Genomic DNA, 18,911 nt, shown 5'->3' with positions numbered 1-18,911 from the left:
GAGACAGTCACTGGCAACCCCCAGCGTGGAGACTGACTGTGAAGCTGTCTGAGCTGAGATCTGCAAAATGAAATTGTGCTTTTTTCACGTCGACTCTTTCAGCCCCGGAAAGCGACTGTGCACACAATTACAGTGTACTCACAATGTGCTGTGCTGCAAATACACCGTCCACGATGGCACAGCAGAAGGCGGCCACCACGCCAAAACTGATAAACACGATCGCTGCCACCAGCTGCAACGGAAGAAGAGGTGTGGGTGCCCAGCTTTTACCAACCCCGGTTTTCAAACGCAAACCAATTCAAAGTCCCAGCTCGAGGGCGGGGCTTCTTTCACAGAACTGCCTCTTCTCACCTCTGCCTTTTGTCCTACGACTTCCAGCCCTGGCCAGGCCAGACTCCACCCTGTGGGTCGTCCTCACACGTCTATTCCACAAGACCCACCCAGGCACCTTCAGCACAGAAGGGCGTTGCCATCCCTGGGCCCTTGGCACGCGCCTCTGAGAAGCAACCGCTGACGGCAGGCCGTGTGCCCAACGCTAACGTGTGCTCATCACACGCACACACATGTGCACGCTTGCCACAGGCCTTTACAGTCATCGGATCAGCTTCACACACTGTTGCACAACCTGCTTTTCTTACCTAATCATCTTGGAGCTTGGAGCCAGGAATGGTTTAGAGTGCGTTAGTTAACCAGTGCACTCTGATGCATAGTTAAACAGCTGGCAATTTCTTGCCACTACAAACTCTGCTATAAAGCGGGGTGTCCTGCCCTAACCCTAAAAACTGGCAGGGAGTCTCCATCCCTGTGGAGCCCTGACCAGAGGGCAAGTGCTGTCATTCTCTTCTCGGTGCCTGGCTCGGTACCACACTGGGCAGAGCAGACCCTCCTGAATGGCCGCTGAAAACTGTGGCCCCGAGTTGGCATCTCGCTTGGTTCCGTCCCAGTGGATGAGTTGCCGGCTCGGGAAAGAGGTCCCAGTGACAAGCAGAACCCATCGGTGACAGCAGAGGGAGGGCCTGCGGCTCGGGCACTGTGGTGCTACTCAGGGACGGGGGAAGCCTGAGTCTGTTCGGACCTGTCCTGCGCACCAGGCACGAGCGTGGGTGCTCGTCCAGACCACTAAGCTCTCATCAAAGCAGAGCCGACTGAGCAGAGTGGTCTCCTCCTCACACTCGCAAAGACGCCCGGCAGAGGCACCCCGACCTTCCTTCTCCCTGGGGAGCCAAGTGTGTGGAGGAAGGAGTTCCATCGACGGTGACCCTCACGTGGAACTGCCGTGGCCTCTTCCCCCTGATGTCAGCATGGCCCTGTGTGTCCATCTCTGCCCTGGGCTGCACACCTGTCGTCACCCGCAACCCAAACAGCAGCCAAATCCAGCCCATCTGCCACGGCTCTAACGCTACCCGCTGGATTCGCAGGTGGGACGTGTTCCCAGCAAGCCCCACAGCAGCAGAAGGCGGGGGGTGGGGGCTGGCGGGCCCAAACCTTTCAGGCCATGGACCAGTGGTGGCCGCCTGCCCCTCCCTCTCCTCCTGACCCTCCACACCACAGGCCTGCTGGGGGTTCTCCCTGGAAGCCCCATCAGAGCCAGTCCAGGGCGCACCACGCTGCTGGCCAAGCCCTTTTGAGGAGGAAAGTGCAGCTTCTTTTTTAAACAGTGGGCACCCTCACTGCAAGTCTGGGTGTTTTCATCCTTCAGCAGAGGAAGAGCTGTCAACCGGTGGCTTCCTGGTGAGCCCACGCTTGGCAGTCACAGATGACACCTTGCATTAAATGTGAGTGATGAGGTGGCAGGGCTGGGGCAGTGGGCCGGAGAGCAAGTCCACGAAAGTCAGTGCATCCTCGGGTGGGCCCCAGACCGACACGGTCCCTGCGTGAGTTACAGAGAGATGGTTTTCCTACCTGCGGGCACCTTTCTTCTTCTAAGGCAACTTTCCGCCATAGCAGATCAGACAAGACATTCTAAGAGCTCAGACATCAAGCATGTGCCCTTCCAAAATACATATTTTAGGTTTACGAGAAGAGGCAGGTCTGAACAAAGTCTGGGCAGTTAGTATGAAGCTGGCCGACACCCCTGAGCTCTGGCTCCCAGTGGCTGTGTGAGGGGGCAGAGGGGGACGTGGCCACCAGACCCAAGGGCAGCACAAGGGTTCTTGGGGTAGCCTTGGACCGGAGCCCTTACCCTCGCATCCCCCCTTCCACCTCCCCAGGCAGAGCAGAGCAGAGCAGAGCTAGCACGTTGAGTCCTTCCGGAGGATTCTCTGAACTGCTGGGCTGGACTTGCCCCTTGTGGTCCTTGGTTCCCCCTCTGAAAAGGGAGGTGCTGGGCTCACTGACTTATTCATGAGCGTCACGGACGTTCCAGCGTCCCCACAGGATACGCAGCCCGGTGCTGCAGGCGCAGACATGAACAAAACAGGCGCATCCCCACCCTTCCCGCGTCTCACGTTTCTGGCATTTTATCATCAACTGCCTAAAAGAAAGTTGAGGTGCTCCCAGAAGGAAGCTGTGCAGAAAACCATGGCTGCAGTAGCCTGGGTCTGAACCAAAAGCTTATTTCTATTTGGACTTTCTACAGGCTGTGGCAATTTAAAAATCTCTTCTTCTGCCTAATTGCTCTGGTTCAACTGACTAAATAATGACGGAGCCCATCACATGGTGTAGCTGCCCAGTGTGCTGGAGGAACAGACAGATGAGGCAGGTTCCCCCTTCAACAGCTGACCCCGTCTGACGGCCACCATAGCAAAGCATAAGCCAGGACTCTGGGTGTACACACAAGGAAGGCCTCACTGCACCCTGAGAAAGAAGGAAGGCCTGAACTAGTCCTGGAAGAATAAACAGAATTTCCTCAAGGGGAGATGGGGAAGGTGCTGGGGGCTGCACGTCGGTGGGACTGGGGCCCACTGAGGTGGGGCAGAGGCCACTATGTGTGGGGCTGGGGGTGAGCTGCACCAGCGTGTTACTGTCAGAAGGTCGTCAATGCCAAGGATGTGTGGCCGAAGGCAAGAGACTTCCTTTGTCTCCCTATTTTCCTGGTGAAACTGCTGCATACAAGTAAAATGATTATTCTGCAGAGCTGTGTAAAAACAGCGGGCAGAAATTACACCTAACTGAAATTTCCTACATTCAGTTAGGTATAAATACGTAAAATACATTAAAAATGTAACTGTTTGAACAAATACATAAAAACACACACAGAAGGCTCAGAGGGCAACGTTCGAGGTTTCCCAGTCGGGGCCAAGCCCCTCCACCTTCCCAGAGGAAGATGAAAGCCGGCCTCCATCCGGGCCGCGTCCCCAGCTCTGGGGCCTCCCGCAGTTCTGGGGGATGTTGCTGCCCCACAGTGCACTCTTCTCGTGGGTGCCGGCCTGGATCAGGGGGCTGCGCGCCTCGCTCTAGCATTGCAGGGAGAGCGGTGTCACGTCCCATCATGCCTGCAGAGATGCTTCCAGCATTAGATGCAAGGACGCAGAGGGGCCGTGGTCCAGTCACCACTGCACACTCTCCTTAAGAACTCCCGGTTTCTGTTGGGCACAATTCCCAACCAAAGAGGCAGAAGGAAGAAAGACTTAAAGATGAATAAAATCACTTTAAAGCTTCCAAAGTTCTTTCGCTCAGCACATCCTTCTAATCCGCACAACTGTGACGTCATCATCACAATTTGCATTTTGCAGGTACGGCTCTAAGGACTTGGGGCTCTAAACATCTTTCGCTCAGATGGCGCATTAGCTAAGGAGCACAAGCACCCCTTCCCTGCTCCTGGTTGAGCCGACCACCCTCAGAGCCACTGGTGTCCCCAGGGGGACATCTGTCCACACGACGTCGCTCCCTCAGATCCCTGAGGGGTCTGTGACCAGTGTGGTCCCCCAGATTCGTTGAGGCTGCCCAACGTTAGGAAGCCCACATCTGCCTAGTGGGAGCCAAAGCCATCCCAGGAGGATCCAGCGTCCCTGTCCAGCTCGGCGGCCGGCAGGTGCCACCCACTAGATGCCCCGGCCACTTTCAGAAGTGGGTGGCAGGTGACTCATCCAGGCTCTGCTGGGTCTCTCACCATAAATACGTGCAGCAGAGACTCTGCCAGGATCTGCTGGCCCTGGATGTTCATCTTCCAACCCAGTAACCCCTCATGAATGCCATGGAGCCAGGAACCCGCTGCAACCCAGCTCTGGGCAGGACACAGGCCCAGACCGTTGAGAGGTGTTGATATTTCACCCCCATCCCATTTCACCCAAAGCTTCACACAAGCACAGAATTGTTAGAGCATCCCTAAAAATTGCAGGGTCTACCTTCCATCATCCATGTTTCATTAACACATTCGAACCTGGTCATGCATAACGCTTCCCACCCTGCGAACGTCCTCGCAAATGTCCCAGCTCTGCCTGGCTGTCCTTCCTCCCGCTCTTTCAGTGTGAAAGGTAAAATTCAGCGAGAGTGTGGCCACGCGCAGCAAGTTCAGTGCTAGGATGTCTACGTGTCCGGTCAGTCCAGCGCTAGGATGTCCATGTGCCCGGTCAGTTCAGTGCTAGGATGTCCACGTGTCTGGTCAGTTCAGTGTTAGGATGTCCACGTGCCCGGTCAGTCCAGCGCTAGGATGTCCACATGCCAGGTCAGTCCAGTGCTAGGATGTCCATGTGCCCAGTGAATCCAGCGCTAGGATGTCCACGTGCCCGGTCAGTTCAGTGCTAGGATGTCCACGTGTCCGGTCAGTCCAGAGCTAGGATGTCCACGTGCCCGGTTAGTTCAGTGTTAGGATGTCCACATGCCTGGTCAGTCCAGAGCTAGGATGTCCATGTGCCCAGTGAATCCAGCGCTAGGATGTCCACATGCCAGGTCAGTCCAGCGCTAGGATGTCCATGTGCCCAGTGAATCCAGCGCTAGGATGTCCATGTGCCCGGTGAATCCAGCACTAGGATGTCCACATGCCAGGTCAGTCCAGCGCTAGGATGTCCACGTGCCCGGTGAATCCAGCGCTAGGATGTCCATGTGCCTGGTCAGTCCAGCGCTAGGATGTCCATGTGTCCGGTGAATCCAGCGCGAGGATGTCCACATGCCAGGTCAGTCAAGTGCTAGGATGTCCATGTGCCCAGTGAATCCAGCGCTAGGATGTCCACATGCTCGGTCAGTTCAGTGTTAGGATGTCCATGTGCCTGGTCAGTTCAGCACTAGGACATCCACGTACACGGTCAGTCCAGTGATAGGATGTTCACGTGCCCAGTCAGTCCAGGGCTAGGATGTCCATGTACACGGTCAGTTCAGTGTTAGGATGTCCATGTGCCTGGTCAGTCAGCACTAGGACAGCCAGGAACATGAAAATGCCAAGAGCTTCTCATGGTGCTTCAACCCGAGTCCAGGCAGTGGTGTTGGGAAAGACATTGGAAATGGCCTCCTCCAGCTCCTCTGGCTGAGTCCGAAAGTCATTGCCAGAACCAGCCTCACGAGAGCTGCCTCAGGGAACAGCCCACATCCTCCTGGGCTGCCTGGCTCTGTCACGACTTTTTTTCCAGGTATTGTTAACTCTTGTTCAGATAAATTTTTTGTGACCTAGAACATGCATAGCAGGAACCAAATCAATTCTCCAAAGATACAAGCAACCCACTCTCCATAGCCCATGAGGACTGTGCGTGTCTACGGCCACTGCCAGGAGAAACTCTGTCCCTGCACTGGAGCCACAAGGCTCTGGACTGAAGGCTGTGAAGATCTCATTGCATTCTGTTGGGGCATCTTCTCTTGAGCAAAGGTCACCTTCAAATGTCTCTGCTCTCAGAGTTTACATTCCAACAGAAGAAAGTAGATTTTAAAAAAACCCACACTGAGCATAAGGTCGTGGTGATCAGAGGAAAAGAAGGAAGGCGATAAGGTGGGGAGGGAGAGTGGCCCGGGTGCGGCTACCTCAAGAGGGTGGCTGGGTCTCTGTGGTCTGGGACATTCGAGCAGAGAATCAACAAGGTGGAGACCCTGCCCAGGCCACACAGCAGCACCTGCAAAGCCCCCACAGCACAGCTTGTGGGTCTAAGGAGCACCAGGGCAGTCGGTCGGTGGCTCCCACGAGGCAGGATGAGTGGGGCAGGAGGGACGGAGGCGCGGCGCGGCCCCTGGGTGCAGTGGTCAGTGGGAGGGGAGCCAGCTGCCCTGGGGTTTCCCAGAACTCTGGCTGGGGTGAGGGCAGCGGCAGGACCCAGGCAGGAGGTGGCGGCGATGGTGAGGGGCAGAAGTGCGGGTGGAGTAGACGGGTCGAGTGTGCAGAGACAAACGGGTGGAGGGCGGCCACGCGGTGACACTGTGCTGATGACGGCACGGGGCAGGGCCCGGATGGGCAAGAGCAGCCACTTCCATCTCACAGGTCTGTTATCACCCACACGATGACAGCTAAGATGGCTGTGTACGCCATAAATCCAGCACTAGGATGGCCACGTGTGGCAGGAGGAGACACAGGGAGCCACCAGCCGAGGGCAGAGAGGAGCCTCTGCTGGGCCAGTGCCAGGCCACGCAGGCAGTGCGACCCCTGAGCCCCCACCCAGGCCAGCAGCTCCACCTGCGAGAGGCCACCAGCTCCGGCACCTGATGCAGCCTCTGCTGCCCATCCCCACCCCCTCCGCCTTCCCCTCTGCAGCATGGTGCCCCTGGCCGACACCTGGAGCCGCCCGTCCCGTCTTAACCACAGATGTCTTCTCGACGCCTCCTCCCCGTCCATGCCCTCTCCTCTGCCTCGCTTCCTTTCGAGTAAACCTCCTGGAGAGAGTGGACGGCACCTGCAGCTGGTTCCTCCTTCCTGGGTCACCAAGCCCAAATCTGCCCCTCCCAAGGTCACCATGCCCTGCCTGCCATCAAACCAGGGGCCACCCTCAGCCCCAGCTGACGCGATTCACCACGAGCATTTGACACATCCACGGCTCTCACACTCCCCTCCCCACTGCTTTCCCAGGCACAACCTAATTCACTTCACAAGCAGGTCCCTGCTCACAGTTGTAAGCCGTGTACAATTTCAGCTCATTAACAATCTCCTCTCCAGGTTCCCTTCTTCACGTCTGACCTGCACACCTGCCGTGCGGGTGTCCCAGAACCACAAAACTCAGGGGCTCCCCACATGGTCGCCACTGCCTACACCCTACACTCGCACCATCCACACCCTCCAAAGACCCTGAACTTTGACCTGCTCATTTCACCTATCATCAGTTTCTGTGAGCAAACAGAGAAGAGAAGCCGCACCACTCAGGTCAGCAACAGGCAGCCTCTGTCCTTTTAAGCCTTCCCCACACACTGAAGAAATTCTTAGAACGTTTGAAAACTGTTTTCCAACTTAAACCAATCAGGCATTATTTTAGTCTAGAATACATGTTTTTCAAATGCTAATAAGTAAGTGATAAAGAAGAGCAACAAAATTAAAATCCAGACCGTTGACTCTGGAAGACGGCCAGTGTAGCTCTTCCACCGACGCACCTGCGCGTGCACGTGGCTGACTGTGGAGCTAGGTTTGCACGAGGCCTACTGTAAGCTTTCTCTATTAGAGACAAAATTTTAAAATTATTTAATTATGACATATTTTCACATGTTCTGTTCATTAAAGTGTCAGAGTCCAGGTATGAAACAACGAACAACTAGAACCTCTCAGAAGTGCCTTATGGGGCCCATTGCCATGAGTAACGTGGTCTCCTGTGTGAAGGTACGCCCCGCCATTACTGCAGGTAACATGGTCTCCTGTGTGAAGGCACACCCCGTGCATGTCACATGTGTAACTAGTGAGCCTGGGACAGGGCTCACTCCTCCTACAAAACAGAGATGTGGCCTCCTTCTCAGTGAGTGAGAGGCCACTACAGATGATCTCCAAGGCCACCAGCCCAGACCGAGAAACGAGAAATCCATCGTAAAGGTTTCTTCTGATGGCTCCTCCGCAATTCCTTTTCCTGCCTGCTCTCTGGTGTGGATGCCAGGGAGGAAATTCACTCCCCAGCAGAGAGGAAGCAGCTGCTGCTGGTGACGAGAGTGATGACGGTGATGGTGATGACAGTAATGATGGTGATGATGGTGATGAGGGTAACGACAGTGATGATGGTGATGATGGTGACAAGTGATGATGGTGACGATGGTGACAATGGTGATGACAGTGGTGACAATGGTGATGATGGTGATGGTGATGATGGTGACGATGGTGACAATGGTGATGACAGTGGTGACAATGGTGACAATGGTGATGATGGTGATGGTGATGATGGTGACAACAGTGATGGTGATGACACTGACGATGGTGACGGTGACGGTGATGACAACAGTGATGATGGTGATGAGGGTGACGACACTGATGATGGTGATGACAGTGATGGTGATGACAGTGATGATGGTGACAATGGTGATGGTGACGATGGTGACAATGGTGATGACAATGGCGATGATGGGGACGGTGATGATGGCAATGATGGTGACAGTGGTGACCACAGTAATGATGGTGACAATGGTGACGATGGCAATGACAGTGAAGACGGTGGGGACGGTGATGACGGTGATGGTGATGACAGTGGGGACGGTGACAATGGTGTGGAAGGTGACAATGGTAACAGTAACAACAGCGATGACAGTGGGGATGGTGATGATGGTAACAGCAACGATGGTGGGGATGGTGATGGCGATGACAGTGAAGATGGTGGGGACGGTGATGATGGTGATGACAGTGATGGCAATGATGGGGACAGTGACAATGGTGTGGAAGGTGACGATGGTGTTGACAGTGGGGATGGTGACAATGACGGTGATGGTGATGATGGTAGGGATGGTGATGATAGCGATGACAATGAAGATGTGGGGATGGTGGTGACAGTGACGACAGTGATGGTGATGATGGGGACAGTGACAACGGTGGAGAAGGTGATGATGGTGACAATGGTGACAGTGATGATGGTGATGACAGTGGGGATGGTGACAATGTGACGGTGATGACGGTGGGGATGGTGATGATGGCGATGACAATGAAGATGGTGGGGATAATGATTACAGTGACAACAGTGATGGTGATGGTGGGGACAGTGATGACGGGGAAGGAGACAATGGTGATGACAGTGGGGATGGTAATGACAGTGAAGATGGCAATGACGGTGAAAGTGGGGAGATGACAGTGACAACAGTGATGGGGATGGTGACAACGGTGGGGAAGGTGACAATGGTGATGACAGTGATGACACTGGGGATTGTGACGATGGTGACGGTGATGACAGTGAAGACAGTGGGGATGGTGATGACAGTGAAGACAGTGGGGACGGTGATGACAGTGAAGACAGTGATTACAGTGACGACAGTGATGGTGATAGGGATGGTGATGACAGTGGGGAAGGTGACAATGGCAATGACAGTGAGGATGGTGACAATGGTGATGACAGTGATGACAGGATGGTGACGATGGCGATGACAGTGATGACAGTAGGGATGGTGACGATGGTGACAATGGTGACGGTGGGGATAGTAAAGACTGTGATGACAGTGGGGATGGCTCCGGGAGTGTCCGAGAAAACACAGGGATGTGTGAGTAAGTCAAGCCACCATCCCAGGTGTTTCTCCTGCCTCTCCTGAGCCCCTGAGGGCAACCCTATCATCCCTTCATCGAGACGAGGACAGGGAGGCCTGGGGACATCCAGCACCCACAGTCACGTCCAGAGTGGGGTCTCCAAGCCCAGCGGCAACCATTCCTACTTCTGACCCTGACCAATGACCTAAAAGGTTTCAAAACCAGGGAAAGCTCATGTTGGGGAGACTGAATTTCTAAATTTCTGCTGACTTAGAAGTTTCTTTAATTGAACTTTTCAGCTTTCCAGCCTCTCTCCTCCAGTGGGTCTATTTCTCTGTCAGTGGTCTAGGACCTCTCTTTGCTCATGCGTTTGCTAAAGACAACAGCAGGAGAGGCAGGACGAGGAGCAAACATGAGACCCCAGTGCCAGCTGAGTCAGAAACCGCAGCTGGGGGTGAGGGAACCCCACAAGCCTCCCTCTCTGCCCTGCAGTGTTTTGCCTGGAGGGCAACCTCTGTCATGGTATTAGAAGTGCAGGTGGAAACCAGAAGGCAAAGCCAGTGCCCGTGTGCAGGGCAGTGAACTTCAGGAAATGACTCTCAGCCTGGGCACTTTGCCAGTGACAGAGCAGGGGCATCACTGTCTTGGACAAACACTGCCATTTTAAGTTCCCTTTGACTAAAAACTGCCTAAATCCAGCCCCAGAAACATCAACTTACTGACTAATGTCAGCATGACCATAAACCACAAATGACACCTCCAACCAGAAACATTCCAACCTTGCAATAAAACTCTCCTCCACCCAGAAACATTCTGCTCCTGCAATAAGCTCCCCGCTTCCTAAACCCTTAAATACCCTTATATAAGAGAGAACACTCCTGACCTAAATTCACCAGAAGCCCCACTCAAGTTTATTCTCCAAAATAAACCTGTCTTTGATGGTTGAGCCACTTTTCATGTTTCTTTCCTCTTTAACTCTTACATTTGGTGCCGAAACCCAGGACAGGTGTTGGGGGCAGAGGCTGTCTTGCAACCCAGGAAGCCGTGGGCAGTGGCAGCTCATCCCAAGCTAATTCCTAGATCCTGAGGGCCTCTGGCCACCTGCCTTGTCTTTTCTCTCACTTTACTTTCCAAGCAATTTGCATAAGGAGGACAACTGACCCAAAGGGAACTGCGAGGCTTGGGCCAGGGCTACTCCCCAATGGGCTCTCAAAATCCTCAGGTCTCAGAAATCCACCTCCAACCGCTCACAAGGGGCATTTCACTCTCTAACCCTTGTCTCCTTCTCCTCCTCCTCCTCCTCCTCCCTTCTCCTCCTCCTCTCTTCTTCTTCCTCTTCCTCTTCTTCTTCTTCCTCTTCTTCTCCTCTCTCTCTCTCTTTGTCTTCCTCACGTGGCTCCAGTCTGGGAGGCCCTTTGCCAATTCCAACTGGAACATCCAACACCAGACACGAATCCAGCTGACTGGTAAGATCTGCCCTCCCCTGGCTTTCTCATGGTACCCAGGAAAGTCAGATCTGCTGTCCTGGTCCTCAGAGGACCAGTGGGATTAAGCTGGGGAAAATCTTGGGAACTCCCAGTCTCTTCTCAGGTTAATTGTCCTCTTTATAAACAGGAATCTTGGTCTCTGTCTTTCTTCTGGAGACACCTAGAACAAAAACAGACACCCTCGGCCTCCTCTTACCAGCCCACATGGGTGCCCAACAATCTCACATCCCTACACCCTCCCCGCTCAGCTGTCTCCTTCACAACCTCACCAAACTTGGCTTACAGGGGAGCCTAAAGCCAAAGCGTTTAGTTTTTTATGGTAACATGGCCTGGCCCCAATTCAAACTAGATAATGACAGCCAGTGGCCCAAAAACAGCATCTTTGACTTTCAAATTCTCAGGGACCTTGACAACTTTATAACCAGGAGCAGCAAATGACAAGAGGTTCCCTATATTCAGGCTTTCTTCAGCCCTGCCTATGTCATGCTTGCACCCCTCACGAAATCCTTCTTCTCAAAGAAAACCCTCCCCAGGTCTTCCCTTCCTCCGAAATCCCTTCCTCCGAAACCCCTTCTGACCCTGCAGATGAACCCCCTCCGTACTCTCGACCCTCTGCATCTGCTCCTCACCCGACCAAACCCTCCATCCTGTTGGCCCCTCCTACCCCCAAGCCTTTAGCCCCAAACCCCGCCCATCCTCCTTCTCCACCAGTCATCCATTCAGAAACTACCCCAGCCAGTCAAGCCACCTCTGCCATTCTCCCTCTCCAGGAAGTGGCTGGGGTTGAAAGCACTGCTTGCGTTCATGGCCCTTTCTCCACGTCTGATTTTCTCCACGTCTGACTTGTCACAGATCCAACAGCACCTGGAATCTTTCTCTGAAAATCCCTCTCATTATCACAGGGAATTCCTGCACATAGCCCAATCCTTTAATTTAACTTAGCGTGACACTGATATAATTCTAACCTCCACCCTCACGCCTGATGAAAAGGAGCGTGTGGCATTCAGCTGAGGCCAACACAGATAAACTCCATAATCAACCCCTAATATAAAACCCAGTGGCTAACAATGCAGGCCCCGTAGAGATCCAGATTGGACTTACCAACAGGGAGACACTGGCTTCAGGCAAAGAGACCACATGATCCCCGTCCCCTCGCAGGCATGGACAAAAATGCCCATAAGGCAGTTAATTATGAAAAACTCAGAGAAATTACACAAGAGCCCCAGGAAAATCCTGCCCTTTTCTTACCACACCTCACTGAAACGATGCTAAAATATACCAATTTGGACCCAGAATCTAGAGAAGGTCAAACTTTTCTCCTCCTCCAATTTGTTTCCCAATCCACCAAGATATCCAGAAAAAAATTATAAAAATTAGAGGAGGGTCCCCAGACACCTCAGTGGGACCTCCTAAATGCAGCCTTCCATGTCTTTAACAACACAAACGAGGAACAAAGAATTCAAAAAGACAAACATCTCCGTATAAATACCAGATGCTCACCTCTGCTGTCCAAAAGTCAGCTCCACAAAAAGCCTCCTGATAACCTGAAAGAAAATTCCCCCACCTCTCCGGGAGTCTGTTTCTGATGTGGCAACACTGGACACTGGGCAAAGGCTTGTCCTAAACCCCTGCTCCCACCAAACTGTGCCCAACCTGTGGTCTCTGGGGACACTGGAAAATGGACGGCTCCCAACAGGGACACCTTCCCCGTTCAGGTGGGGCTCATATTGAAGCCCCCTGACCATCACAGGAGGAAATCTCATCACTGCTGGCGCTGACCACGGAGGACTGAGGGTGCCCAGATCCTGCGCCCCCATGTCCAGTGAGTCCACGGAACCCAGGGTAACTGGGACGGTATCCGGTAGGTCAGAAGCAAGATGGAGTCAGTTCAGATCGTTTTCACTGTCTCAGTTATAATTGTGCAATGGCAGTTTCATAACTTTAAATGACTATCACAGTTTTCATAAATGATCTAGGCAAGTGATTAAAATAATTAGATAAATGTAATGGGACAAATATTTGTAAACAAACTTGTCATAATTTGGAATCTAAAGTTATATTAAATTAAACTACAGCTATTTCATTATTTAGGTTTTTCCAATAAAAATATATTACAGGAAAGCATTCTTTCTAAAAATTGTATCCTTTTTAAAGGTTAAATAATTTGTGTCTAATTCAAAGCTTATTTAAAGGTTTTATATAAAACAAAGTAAAAGAAACCAGGAAACAAGAGAGCTATAAAGAAAGTTATAAAACTAAAAAGTTGTAAAGACTATTGGTAAAATAAAAATATCTTCAAAAATGTAAACAGTTGGTCTAAATTATGCAGGTCAAATATTAGGTTTGTTAAATGCTTTTAGATCATAAACTGGTTCTTTGACTTAAAAATTGTTCAATTTATTTTGGAGCGTTAAATTCTAGATAAAGCCTGGGGACATAAGAAATTAGCCATGCCCCCTAGCTATGCAAAAAGGTATTAAAGAAAAGAGAATTTATACAAGAAAGGATCTTGTATGGTAAATTTTTATCCTAAAGTAAAATAACTGGTTGTTTGAAGACAGGGATGTTTAGGACAAGTCAGAAAGTCAACGCATGTGGTAGCTTGTCTGCGAAAAGAATGTATACAAGGGAATTTATGCAAGAAATGATGTAGAATTTAAAGGTGATTAGGCCTCCTAAATGCTTTATAAAATGCCACTACGACTCTTAGCCATACAACTTGCCTGCTTTATATCTAGGTAAGGCCTGGGACACACGGAGTTTGACGCTGGAATGAATCAGACCTTGTGTGCACTTCTGTCTAAGTCCCAGGCTTCCCACCTAGTACATCATTTAAAATCCCAAACTTACCAAGGACTTCACCAAAAGTGAAGGTTGCTAAGAGTTAACAGTGTTTCATGTATTTAAGACTATTGAAGAAACAGTTTACGTGCAAGGTGTGTAAGGAAAGCAAAATATACTTTTGGTAAAAAGACTATAAGGAGGCATGGGAATGTGAAATTTTGCCTAGATTAAAAGGTTAAAGGGTTGTTTTAAGTTGGATAAAATAAAAATGAAGGTTTAAGCAAATCATGAATGGTTGATTGTAAAGGAAATTCTATTTGTAAATATATTGGCTAAAGTTAAAGGGGTATCCTCCAGTTTTTCTGCAAATTAAGCATTAAAATAAAAGCTCAATGGGTTTCTCTTAGAGCACTAGCCTGCTCTTTAACAAAAATTGTAAAGAGTTATAAAAGGTCTATAAAAATCTTACCTTATGATCAAACATTAAAATTGGGTAAATATGTCTATAAAGTTTTATTAAGAATTGGGTTTAACATTAATAGTACACTAATGTAAAGGTGAAATTCGGCTTATTTGGTATAAAAATTATACAGGAAGCATTGTCAAATATGCAATGGTGTTTGGCTTTCTTTGGGCTATATTTGTATAAATATGTTATTGGCATGTGTTCCAAAGTTATGGGAGACTTCTATAATTCTGATATATTTTAGTGTACATTATCAGTAATAATTATCATTGTTATGTTAAAATTATTGTGTGCCACAAGGTAACAGATTTCCTTGTCAATTGTGTCTTTAACTATGGCTACCCTAAAATATTTTGTCATCCATAGGCAATTGTTGTCTTGTTTTGCTCCTGTTTAGAAGGTGGTTTTATAATCAGCTATAAAGCTTTACCAGGTGCTCTTCAATGCAGGTTTCTGAGAACTTTGAAGATTGTGACATCAGAATAGAGGAAAAACGTTCAGGACTCTTGAAGAGCTAAAATGTTCATTAATATCAGGCAGGACAGGAATTAACTACATGAACTGAACCAATAGGAGATTGGAGTGATCATTTTGACATTTTGCTTAAAATGTTGCTAATCCTTTGTTTTGCTGTTCAGAGTCAAGGAAACGTCTTTCGAGCTATTGACAGCTTTTAACAATTTCGTATACTCCCATGAGCAAAATTTGGAGCTTATTTGTTCCTCTCTACCTGATTTTCTCCAGAATTTGGAAACTATTTGTGACTATTCTTAAGTTATGACAATATAGTGATTTGCATAAGTGCAATAAGAATCTGTTTTCTTTTGTAACAGGACACAATTGGAGAAACTGGTTATTTTACCAAGACTTTGGTTGGAATGGTGTGCTTTCCTTTAAGGAATCAAACTCGACTAATGAAGCCAAGAAAGGCCTTGGAAACTGGCCTCCTCTTCTGTGTACACAGTCCCTGCACAGGGGTTCTGATCTGGGGTAAGTAAAGAATGTCACTTTCTGACAGGCCAGGAACCTCAACAGGAGAGGAATTCACCCAACTCATAGGTATTTAATGGTACAATTCCATGGCTGGGCTCAGCTTTAAAAAGTCTTATCTCAGATTCCTTCTATAAAACAAAGTTCCATCAAAGACAATTTAAAAGGCCTATGTGAAAAATAATTATTCTTGCTGCACTGTATACAAATAATTAAGCCAAGTATAATAAAGTAAACCAGTCCTACCATGTGTCTTTTAATAAAAATGGAAAACTGGAGAGAGAAAATTGTTTCAAAAACTATAGCACACCTGTTAAATTCCAGTCTTGTCTGATGTTTTTCAATTGTTATTATTTTCTACAGTTTAGATTAAATTCTAATTTTTCTGGCTACAGGTCTCCAAAATAATGTTTTCAATTCTTCCTTTTTCCCCACTTTTCTAACTGGAAATCACTGAAACCTAAGCTGTGCTTTCTTAAAGCCCCGTAAGCTGAAGACGAGATGTATCAGCAGACGCTCCCTCTACGCCCCCAAAACAGAGAGCGCTTCCGGGAACAAATCCACCTCTCCCACTCCTAGATGTATCAGCAGACGCTCCCTCTACAACCCCAAAACAGACAGTGCTTCTGGGAACAAATCCACCTCTTCCACTCCTAGATGTATCAGCAGACGCTGCCTCTAAGCCCCCAAAAGTCCAATGCTGCATTCAGTGCCCCGTAAGGACAACTCTCTCTCAGCAGGAAGTAGCCAGAAAGAACACATCACCCCTCATCCTTTTCAACTATAGGGTCTGGATTGACAGAGTAGGAACATCGCCATCTTGGACAAACACCACCATTTTAAGTTCCCCTTGATTAAAAACCCCCAAAATCCAGCCCAAAAAACATCAACCTAATGTCTAATATCAGCATGACCATAAACCACAAATGACACCTTTGACCAGAAACATGCCGACCTCAAGATAAACTCCTCTCTGACCCGAAACCTTCCAATCCTGCCATAAAACTCCCTCCACCCAAAAACACTCTGAACCTGCGACAAGCTCCCCTCCCTAAATCCTTAAATACTTTTAGTCTGTAAGAGAGAACACTCCAGACCTAAATCGGCCCGAAGCCCCTCTCGGGTTTATTCTCCAAAATAAACCTGTTTTTGACTATTGAGCTGCTTTTCATGTTTCTTCTTTCTTCAACTCTTACAGCCCGTGGCCAGGAGTGAGCATTTGTGGGTGTTTCTCTATGGGTCAGTTTCTTCTATGGGTCAGTGGAGGCCCTACCCAGGCTAGAAAAAGATCAACAAAAACCTAATGTCAGGTTAGTGAGGCAGCTGAGTGAAATTGGGACTCAGCCCCAAAGAGAAGATGCCACAGTACCACAGGTGATCATCGTCATATCATTACAGCAAGTGAAATCGAGACTCACTCGGGAGAAGACGCCACAGTACCACAGGTGATCATCGTCATGTCATTACAGCAGGTGAAATTGAGACTCACTCAGGAGAAGACGCCACAGTACCACAGGTGATCATCGTCATGTCATTACAGCAGGTGAAATTGAGACTCATCCAGGAGAAGATGCCACAGTACCACAGGTGATCATCATCATATCATTACAGCAGGTGAAATCGGGACTCACCCGGGAGAAGACGCCACAGTACCACAGGTGATCATCGTCATATCATTACAGCAGGTGAAATCGAGACTCACTCAGGAGAAGACGCCACAGTACCACAGGTGATCATCATCATATCATTACAGCAGGTGAAATTGAGACTCACCCAGGAGAAGATGCCACAGTACCATAGGTGATCATCGTCATATCATTACAGCAGGTGAAATCGAGACTCACTCAGGAGAAGACGCCACAGTACCACAGGTGATCATCATCATATCATTACAGCAGGTGAAATTGAGACTCACCCAGGAGAAGATGCCACAGTACCATAGGTGATCATCGTCATATCATTACAGCAAGTGAAATCGAGACTCACTCGGGAGAAGATGCCACAGTACCACAGGTGATCATCGTCATATCATTACAGCAGGTGAAATCGAGACTCACTCAGGAGAAGACGCCACAGTACCACAGGTGATCATCGTCATATCATTACAGCAGGTGAAATTGAGACTCACCCAGGAGAAGATGCCACAGTACCATAGGTGATCATCGTCATATCATTACAGCAGGTGAAATTGAGACTCACCCGGGAGAAGATGCCACAGTACCATAGGTGATCATCGTCATATCGTTACAGCAGGTGAAATCGGGACTCACCCGGGAGAAGACGCCACAGTACCACAGGTGATCATCGTCATATCGTTACAGCAGGTGAAATCGGGACTCACCCGGGAGAAGATGCCACAGTACCACAGGTGATCATCATCATATCATTACAGCAGGTGAAATCGGGACTCACCCGGGAGAAGATGCCACAGTACCACAGGTGATCATCATCACATCATTACAGCAGGTGATACTGTTGCTTGTCGCAGACCCAGCTACACACACAGGTTCAGACTCTCATCTTGCTGGGAGATGACATATTGAAGCTAAAGATCCCCTTTCCATCCCTCACATCTCCACCCCTGCCCAAAATCATTTGATTCCTGTTCAGCCAGCTTTTCATACTGCGCGGTTCTGTCAGACAGGAACATGCCTGTCCTGCACTGATCCCGCCGGAGGGTAGCTTGTTCCGAGCCTTCCTCTACAGGAATGCATCCCATCCACGTCTCCTGACAAGCTCAGGACTAGCCTTGCGCTGTCCACCCCCTCAGGCCCTCCACCCTGGCACAGGCAGCTGTGGGCTCCTCTCTGTGACCCTGGCCAGACCTGACCGATCCACAGTCGTCCAGGAAACCCCCAGAGACCACGCAGCCCTGCCTGGCACCACCTGGATTGGTTATTGTTAGCAATGGCTTCAGGTGGTGAATGACAGGGTCAGCCAAGGAGGAGGCACTCAGGGGGAGGCAGAGCCACAGCACCCACCCAGGAAGGCTCTGTCTGAGGCTGCCCAGGCTGCACAGGGCAAAGGCAGTGGCAGGAAGTGCCGCCCTCGCTCCCCCCACAAACTGGGGAGACGGCTCATCCCCCTCCTTAGGACAAGGGACCTGGTGCGGGGACCCGGGGATTCCCTTCCCAAGACCATCCTCCTTTCAGCAAAGCCTGGTGGACCCGGGCGGGAGCTGTTCTAGGTGCTGAAGCACGTGCATCCCGCATACCGCAGTCCCTGCCTTCTGGGCTGAGTCTAGAGTCAGCACAGCGCTGGGGGAGCTGCCCCCAGAGGCACAGCCGGGGCCACCGCACCTCCCCTCAGCCCCATAGCAGTCTGGGGTGCACAGTCAGCGGGTAGAGCTGGCAGCCTCCGCTACTGTCCAGCCCTGCACTGGGAACGGGCAGGCACTCCACCAGGCTTGGCAGGCACGGTTGGCCCCGCCCTGGTCACATAGCTGGCAAGAGGCTGGGTCTGGGTTCAAATCCAGGTGTGCTGGGTGTAAAGAGAGGCAGAGAGATAGAGAGGGAGACAGAGAGATAGAGAGGGAGACAGAGAGATAGAGAGGGAGACAGAGACAGAGAGATAGAGAGGGAGACAGAGAGATAGAGAGGGAGACAGAGCTAAAGGGAGACAGAGATTCCCAAAGTGCACCGCATCTTCTAACAGACGCCGAGGCTCCGGTGACATGTAACTCCCTGCGGAGTGG

At 50.3% G+C, this 18,911-nt stretch overlaps 1 protein-coding gene across 6 annotated transcripts in view; it reads right to left on the bottom strand.

Annotated features, from left to right (window-relative positions):
• Positions 1-18,911, bottom strand: part of TMEM255B (transmembrane protein 255B) — a 56,503-nt gene that overhangs the window by 18,032 nt on the left and 19,560 nt on the right. For 5 of the 6 annotated variants that reach the window (XR_010123495.1, XR_010123496.1, XR_010123497.1 and 2 more), the window contains exon 4: positions 143-232. The exons of the other annotated variant lie outside the window; for it this stretch is intronic. Coding sequence is in view for 2 of the 5 variants with exons in the window: in XM_063650680.1 (XP_063506750.1) it covers positions 143-232 (90 nt within the window). In the remaining 3 variants the exon portion in view is untranslated. The remainder of the gene's footprint in view (positions 1-142; positions 233-18,911) is intronic. 6 annotated transcript variants of the gene reach the window in all.

The sequence above is a fragment of the Pongo pygmaeus genome, chromosome 14 (genome assembly GCF_028885625.2).
Source record: "Pongo pygmaeus isolate AG05252 chromosome 14, NHGRI_mPonPyg2-v2.0_pri, whole genome shotgun sequence".
NCBI lineage: Eukaryota > Metazoa > Chordata > Mammalia > Primates > Hominidae > Pongo > Pongo pygmaeus.
This window is presented reverse-complemented; position numbering and strand designations above follow the sequence as displayed.